Genomic DNA, 8,852 nt, shown 5'->3' on the forward strand with positions numbered 1-8,852 from the left:
ATTAGTAAGAGCATTCATTTTTTTAACAAAAAAAGCCAAATTTTGAGCTAGTTTAAATACAGTTAATCCATGGGGCTTTTATTTTGAAAGGGTGGTGCTGGGTGGGGGGGCGAGGGGGAGAGTAGACATAATCATGTCTGACACACATAAACAGGTTATTAAATGCCTGGCTACATCACAAGCATTTCAATTAGAATTCACTCTTTTTGGCTTTTATTTTGAAATGGGGTCTGTGTGTGTGGGGGGGGGGGTCCTCTAAAAGTCTCCAAGACCTGAATGACTGTATGAGAGAGAGAGCAAGAGAGAGAGAGAGAGAGAGAGGGGGGGGAGTGCATGTGTGTCTGTGAGACTGTGTGTTTATCAACATCACTATTTGGCTCAATCGCAAACACCTGTGTGCCTGAAGCCATTTCATGGAGATAAAACAGGGAAACACCTCTCAAACAAATCATCAAAACTCCCATAACCGTAGCTCCTATTGCTCCGATATTAATAATTAAGAGGAAGGATAACTTGAGAAACAGATCCTGTAAAAATTGTGTCTGTAGTGTAAAAAATGTGGCTTAACTGGCGATCTAGAAATAGGGTACCGTGTTCTGTGGAAGATGTTTTTGAAGCAAAATTTAACATTGGTCTCTATGGAGCAGAAAGTTGGTTTTCCTCTCAATTAACGGCTTCCGTGTCAAATGTGGAAATCTGTGGGATTCCACAGTAATTTTTCTATGACAAGGACACTATTAGCTACTTCTACATCCAGAAATTATGCATGAAGAGTGAAGATTGTGGACACAGTGGCAAAATACAAATGTTTTTTTCACAAGAATCTCAAGCTGCTCTTCACTCTAGCGGTGACATCACGCACTCTAAGCTGCGCAATACACACCCATTATAAAGTCAGAAAAGGGCTGAAAAATCATAAAAGTTAAATTGCTGCAGTTCAAAATGTTTAAAATATATCAAAAAGCTGAATTACGCGGCAATAGTTCAGGGTTTTCTCAACATTTGAAAGTTGAAATGGTGTCTGTAGCTGAAAGTATGAGGAAGTTGAAGGATTTGAAAGTTGAAGAAGTTTAAGAGGATTTGAAAATATTCTCCATAGACATCCCATTGAAAATAAAAAGCTTAACAATTCAAATAGTTTAAAGGTTAGAAATGTGAAAAGTCATAGCACCCCTCTGGTGAAAGAGCTGAACATTTTAATGGTTGAATGGTTTTTGTAGCTTAAAATATGAAGGAGAAGAAGAGGTGGGACGGAAGAAATAGAAGTTGAATAAAGATTCGAAGAACAATAGTTTAACAGCATTCCAACAATAATAATAATGATATAACTGGAGGAGACTTTACAAGTCTTTCCATTAGTTGTTATAGACCACAGAGACAGAACACTGAGACGGGCTTATCCAACCTAACATTGGGTGATTCCAGGGCACTCCATGAGCTCTGTTTAGATAAGCAGGATCAGAGGATGCCGGTAGGACAAGCCTAGTTTCAAGATTCCGAAATAAGCACAGCCCAGCGTTGTCATGGAGATATTTCCCAACCTTTTTCTAACATCACTGTATTATTATGAGCTGTTTTACCTACTGTACCTTCTGGACAGACATTACAGTTTTATTTCTGTCAGAGATATATTATTGTGAATGGAGGCACATTAAGGGAATAATACTCAGCAGCATATAGTGGAAGCAGTGAGGGAAAAATGTAAAGAAAGGTTTACCACAGGGTCAGCTGCAGTATCGTCTTCCACCGCTAGATGGCATCCTTTACTACATTGACCACAGTCAGCTCACTTGTGAGTTCACTGATTCATAGTTTGTACATCATGAAGTGCGCTGCACACACTGACCTCCTGACCTCTCCTCACAGAGCCAACAGTGGGACCGTCAAACATCAACGCCACGGCGCTGACCGCCTTTGACATCCAGGTGTCCTGGGAGCCCGTCCAGCAGCTCAGCGCCAACGGCATCCTCAGAGGATATGAGGTGAAGAGCTGCATGGATACACATGTGGATGTTTGTCCAACCTGACCAGATAGCGGAAGAGGGAAGTGGTTTGGTAACATTCAGAGGGGGTAAAGATGACCTGATTAAGTCATGAACGGACGACTTTGTTTCACAAAGTACAGAGATGTGGGACATGCAGTTATATTTCTACAGGTCCAGGTCAATCAACAGTATCTTACTAAGCTACACAGCAGGGTGAGAACATGAATGAAATGTTTTCTTTCTCGTGAATATTTGACATTCAAATAACAATATAAGAGAAGGTTTAAATTCACTCATTGTTACACTTAATTATCAGGAATCTTTCTGCTCCCTTTAATGTGAAAACAGATGCATTTTGTCTCATCAGCTGGACCTGTGTCTGTTTTTTATCTGAGTAGTTTTTGTTGTGAGGAAGCCCAGGGGTACAGAACATTGACTTGTCAGCAGTGGTAATGAAATACAGTTCATATGTTTACTTTCTCAATAATCCCAGGACGAATGAAAGTATCACCTCAAGTCAGTCTCAGTCCATCTAGTCCTCCAAAATGCAAACGTCATATAACATGTATCTAACAAATACACATACAAACCCAGGAGAACCCACTGAAAAGAAATCAGGAAAGAATGATAAATGTGATCATACCACATACATACAGATGAGGGAGGAGAGGAAGAAACAAAACCACAATGCCAACTATTTCCTTTCTTTATGTTATATCCATCTTGACCAATATTTACAACATGCATCGATACAACGCAAATCATTTGGCGAAAAGACATTAGGAAATAATAATACATTTGATCATACTTGTAAACCACATACTGAGGTTAAAGGTTCAGTTGGTAACATAAAAATAACTTTTGCATCACATTTGCTCAGACTGTCACTATATCCTGAACAGATTATCTGACTCATGTACTACTGTACATGTACTACTGTACTACTATGTACATGAGTCAGATAATCTGTTCAGGTTCTCCACATCATACGTGAATCGTGGTTCCTTGTCCCTGTGTCTGTTTTCAGTTTATTTCTGAATCTACAGCTGCAGTGTTTTTGAGGTGGCAAAAGAAAAAACAAGCTTAAACTTTGGTCTTTTACTTTTAGACATGGCTGTACTGGTCTAGAACCAGTTCATTGATACGCAGCCCTCTGACCTGCTGTTAAGGTTCTAATCTTTTTATTAGCTGATCTCAGACCACGAGCTGCCATAATTCAAGCTCACTTCATAAACTTTGATTCACAGCAGCATCTGCTGCTGTGACTTTATTTTAAAAGCATACTAATGAGAAGCAGTGTCTCAGTTTATGTGTGTAAATGTGTTCTTTGGCGTCCCTGTGTGTCCTCAGATCCGGTACTGGCGGCAGCACGAGCGCGAAGCGGCAGCAGACCGAGTGCGGACAGCGGGACTGGAAGCAACAGCCAGAGTGACCGGACTGAGACCCAGCACTCGGTACCACGTCGCCGTCCTGGCGTACAACAGCGCCGGCACCGGGCCGCCCTCGCCGCGCACCACCGTCACCACCAGGAAACCACGTACGGCTGCAGTACCTGACACATGTGTGGAAACCGCTCACTCAGCAAAAAACAAGTCAAGCTGTGAGGTCACAAAGAGGGACAGATTCACAGAATATTAATTCCTTTGCTTTTAGTTTGAAATTATCCTCACGCAACAATGAGAGCATGATCATTTGAGATAACAAGTGTCCAACAGGAAGAGCCCATATCTGGCTGTCATCACTTTAGTAAGGGTGCTTTCAATCTGAATCAAGCCATACTGAGACTGCTTTAAAAGTGGCTGCACATGTGACTGCACATGTTTTTAGCTCAAATTCAAAAGCTAATCCACTGTTGAATCCGTCTGCTGATCGTCATCTGTTAATCCAAATGAACCGAACCAGAGGTGTGAGAGTGCACTTAATAAAAACAGAAACGTAACAGCATCTGGTGGAGTTGTCTCAGCTCTACAGAGCAAGCAGCTCAGTAGTACAAACTTAAATCTCTTTAAATCCTGGAACACAATTCTTCTTGGAAGCATAAGACACTGACTACACTCATGATTCTGTTCTCAATCTATCGCTGTGCTGCATTCACTACTTTTCCCCACATCCACAGATAGAGTTGCACAAACACACCCAGACACACACAGGAGTCATCTCCTCAGGCATCAAATATCCTGTGACTAACACATCCAGGTTATTAAATGAGCCATGTAGCCGCCTCCGCCTCTCCTCTTGGCAGAAATGGATGATCCCTCTCAGCTGCAGCAGCAGCCAGTGGCTACTCTCAGTACTCAGGAAGTAGAGTAGGTGCTTGGTACGTCCTGGGTCTGTGGCTGTAAATGTATTCAAATGGATGATTAGACATGGTCCCTGTTTCAGAGCAACATTCACTCCTCTGCCTGGAGCCACGTCAGCAGGTACACCTCCACCTGTCAAAACAGACCCCACTTATCTCCAGACCACATTATTGTAACATGTCTTCATGCATTTGGTTTTACTTCAAATTAAATGTATCCATGTACTTTGGCGAGTGCATAATATATCCTTTAATAATGGCTTGCTCAAACCTTGTACAGGCAACATAAATCAATAAATGTAGACACACACATACAGTATATTGACATACTGTACTTACATGAAATATAGATGAATAAATACATAAACAAGCTAATGTTCTGGTAAATACACAAGTGATACCATAAGAGATGAATGGATACCTCTAAGTGTGTCACAGTGAATGTATTTACAGGCATTTTAAATAAAGCTTATATTTTATATTAAAGGTGCAATGTGTTATGTCTGTTCATGTGTTCCAAATAAATATGGGGCAGCATTTCACCGGGCACGAAACTCTGACAGACGGTCAAAAAACCACTGCTGTCTGATGCTCCTCACATGTGGTGTCGGCCTATAGTCTGTGATAGCCATTTATGTGTTGACTGTGTCACCAAAGGGGGGCTGTACGGTCTGTGACCCGCCACCAGAAGACTACTTTGTCGGGAAGAGAGCAGTCGGCAGCTCTGGGAGACAAACCTTTAGTTGGCGGCTGTATAGTAACTCCAATTGAGCCAGCGCAAACCCCTGAGTTCTGTGTCTTACCTCTGTAACTTCAGCAACAGAAAGCTGACTGATCCGTTGGGTTGTCAGGGCAGTCCCCTGGGAGCAGACCCCCAGAGGTGGGGTTTGTGCTGGCTGAATTTGAGTTGCTACAGCTAACCGCTAACTGAAGGTCTGTCTCCTGGCGAAGTAGTTTCCTGGACGAAAAGAGGGCAAAACGAAAACGTAAGTTGTTTTCTCGTTTCTGCCTGTTTGGATTCAAACCAATAAACAAACAATCAGAGCATACATGTTGGACTGAGGACAGACTGGACGCTACAGGGACTCACGATGGTATTCCAAGACAGAACTCATCTTTTTATGTTTTGAACTCAAATGGCCAAAACTTACAGGTGATTTAGCGCTGCACTTCCACAAGGTGGTGAGACACAAATATGAAGTAGAATTGCAGAGATTCCTAGTTTTTATAGTTCCCATAGTTTACAAGATCAAGGTCAGACCTTAACTTTTTCTTCTTCTTTTGAACGTTTGTTTTTTTTATTCCACACCCAAAATCACATTTTCTTTGTTTTTCTATACATTTTCAACATGTTTGTGTTTCCATTACAGCCCCTAATCGTCGTCCGGGCAACGTGTCATGGAAGGCTGATGGCTCCTCTGTAACGGTGAGGTGGGATCACGTGAAGGCCATGCACAATGAGTCAGCAGTGCTGGGCTACAAAGTGAGTGTTGTCTGACTAGAAGTGTGTGCATGTCTGTGTTTGTCTTCATGTAATGTGGCACATAAAAGACGTCCCTCTCTAAAAAGGTTCTCCCAGGTAGTAGTTTTCTAAAGCGTGGACTTAAGGCAATGACAGTTAACCTCTGGTCAGACTGCAGTGACAACAGTGAAGCCTTGAGAGACAGCAATGAGACGTGACGTCCTTAAAACGTGACATGAGACTTGTGTGCTAAAATATTCAGGTCTTACAGTTTCACTTGGTAAAATTTTGGAACAATAAATCATTGTAAAGTCAGTACCAAGCAAGACTGGCCTTACTGCACACCTTGAATGTTAACATATTAGTCCGAATAGGACTCGGCCTCGGCTGTGTAAAAATCACTAATTGCACAGGAATTAGTGAAGTAAACTGTTGAGATCAAGAGGCAAACTCCGGGTCTGAAAAGTGAAGCCATTGCTAAAGTGCATTAAAGCTGCATTCTCTCTAGTGTCCAGCAGGGGGCGACTCCTCTGGTTGTATAGAAGTCTATGAGAAAATGACTCTACTTCTCTCTTGATTTATTACCTCAGTAAACATTGTAAACATGAGTTTATGTCTCAATCTCTAGTTTCAAGTCTTCTTCAATACAGCATGATGTTCATTTAGTAACTTATGGTCCATTTAGAGTCACACAGACCATAAAGCAGGGGATGCTTTAGGGCGGGGCTACACGCTGATTGACAGGTCCCTACCGTTGTCCAGTTTAGGAGTTGTCCGTGTTTTCGTCTTACAACTTCAAGTATTTTACAGTGTTTCAGTTCATTACAGTTACTTGTAGTGTGCGGTTATACATCGCTCCCCTCTCTCGTATCACATGGTTGCAAAAAACAAGATGGCAACAAATGATGCTGTGTTGCTTTAACATCTAGCATTCTGACACTTGCAAGACTTGCAGTTTGACTTGTTATGTTCTTATGACGATGTGTAGGGTGACATGGTCCCAGACTACTTCAGGATAGAAATGCAGCGATCGAATGGCTTCCTATTGAAGTGTCTATGACACTTGCATGCTCAAAACAACTGTCAGACCAAACAACAGCATAAATCAGAGTGAAGATCTATAGAGGGCTCTATGTAGCCTGATGTTACATTATTAACAATGGACACACAACTTTAGCTGTCAAGTTCATGTGACGATCATGTTAAGAGGCTTAATAATAACCATCCTCATGTACTCGGCATGAGTACACACACACACGCTGCCTGATGTTTTGTCCAATCACAATGCGTGTAATCTGCTCTACATGTGAGATATGAGAAACAATAAAGAGGCAGTATAACATAATCAAAGATCATGTTGATGAGCCTTGTACCAGCTCATGCATGAGCATCAAAAGATAACAGCTGTAACAATGATCCTTTGATTCCAACACAAGCTGTTTTAGTTGCAGTGCACAAATCACAGAAAAACACCGTCAGCAACATTGTGAATTCTGAAGTGATGAAAAGTATAAAAATGCACTTTGTGTTGTAACGATGAGGTCTGAACTTAAATCTGGACCTGCTGTGTTCTGTGTGTCAGGTTCTGTACAAACACGAGGGCCAGAACTCTCTGAAGGTTCTGGACAAGACCAAGACGTCCATGAGCCTGCCGCTGCCAAAAGACAACGGCTACGTGGTGTTGGAGATCCGGTCCTGGGGAGAAGGAGGGGACGGGCCAGCACACGAGATTATCGTGTCCCGGGACTCAGGTGAGGAACTGAGAAGCACACACTGAAGCTTCCTCTGAGGGACGGGGATGTTTCAGTGGAATAAGCAGAGTACAATAGACATTGATGAACAAATGAAGTGAACACAAACCCTATGTTCGTTATTAATAGCTGGTGTGCCAGTAGCATGTAGAGGACAATTCTCGTGGACGTTACTGTGATTGTTTAAATGTTCATGAAGTGGTCAGCACTGAAATGAAGTGACTCGTTAACACGAGTCACATTTGCAAGACAAAGACCAATATTGATGAATGTTGTCACGACTCCATGGTTGAATGACATCTAATAAGACGTTTGGTAATAGGTTATAGGCGGTGCTCTTAAAGGAAGTAACCCCTCCTCAGAGACGTCCAAGGCCGTGTCTTCTAATCGTATTGATAGGAACATTAGGATATCTATTATGTTGATCATAAACATGTCAGCAGTATCTAAAACAAATATGGGACAGTGAGAGTTTATAATGGTTCGACATTTAAGGTACTTTGGTTATAACGTTACGGTCAAGAGGACAAAATGAGGCTTTTGTTAGCTTATTAACAGAACCCCTTTTTAAATGTTGTACAACAACTTAAACCCTTTAACCTAAATCAAACAGTCCAATATTGGCAACATTTTGATTTAAACTACCTCACCAGACATTTGATGTGACCTTACTTGACCTTCAGTGCTACAAATGTATATCGGTGGGTACCAAACAACCCCGTGTTAGTAAACATGATGAGATCGATTTTAAAATATGTCCACTCATAAGTGTTTCTTCAGCAACTTAAAATTGACCAATAGCAAACATTGGCTGACTTCCAGACGCTAACACAGACAATTTCTTCCTTTGAATGTTGGATTATTGCAGAAAGTTAGCTCTGTGGTGAACACAAGTTTGAACCTGTTAGATGCTTAAACGTTTTGTTCTTGTTAGCAACCGCTTCTTTAAGTCACTTGAAATTCACTGGAGGGGTATTTTATAACGTGGAACAGAGCTCATGAATGACTTCAGCTTGTGTTAAAAAGGGTCTATTGAGTTTCAAACACCGGCCCTATGAACATTCAGTATTAACTGGGACACATTTCAACCTGTTAGTTTACTGATTAAGAGTATGAAATGCTGGAAATATTCATGTTACATTCACAAATTTCACATCATGTTAAATTGACTTGTTACATACTGTCTCACACAGGAACTGGTATGATGGTGCAGAACGAGGCCTCCTCCACACTGGCCAGTCAACCTCTCCTCACCGGCTTGCTTCTACTCCCTCTTGTGTCGTTGGCCGGCCTGTGATCTCAGCCGATCTGTGGACTTTTTGCTTTGAATGGCTTGAAGCTAAAGCTGTCCTGTG

General features: G+C 41.7%; 1 protein-coding gene across 1 annotated transcript in view; it reads left to right on the forward strand.

Annotated features, from left to right (window-relative positions):
* Positions 1 to 8,852, forward strand: part of cntn2 (contactin 2) — a 76,769-nt gene extending 67,917 nt beyond the window's left edge. Inside the window, exons 19-23 of the mRNA XM_079296220.1 lie at positions 1,867 to 1,982; positions 3,336 to 3,522; positions 5,655 to 5,767; positions 7,329 to 7,497; positions 8,691 to 8,852. Coding sequence (XP_079152346.1) covers positions 1,867 to 1,982; positions 3,336 to 3,522; positions 5,655 to 5,767; positions 7,329 to 7,497; positions 8,691 to 8,794 — 689 coding nt within the window. The 3' untranslated portion in view covers positions 8,795 to 8,852. The remainder of the gene's footprint in view (positions 1 to 1,866; positions 1,983 to 3,335; positions 3,523 to 5,654; positions 5,768 to 7,328; positions 7,498 to 8,690) is intronic.

The sequence above is a fragment of the Melanostigma gelatinosum genome (genome assembly GCF_949748355.1).
Source record: "Melanostigma gelatinosum genome assembly, chromosome: 3".
Lineage (NCBI taxonomy): Eukaryota > Metazoa > Chordata > Actinopteri > Perciformes > Zoarcidae > Melanostigma > Melanostigma gelatinosum.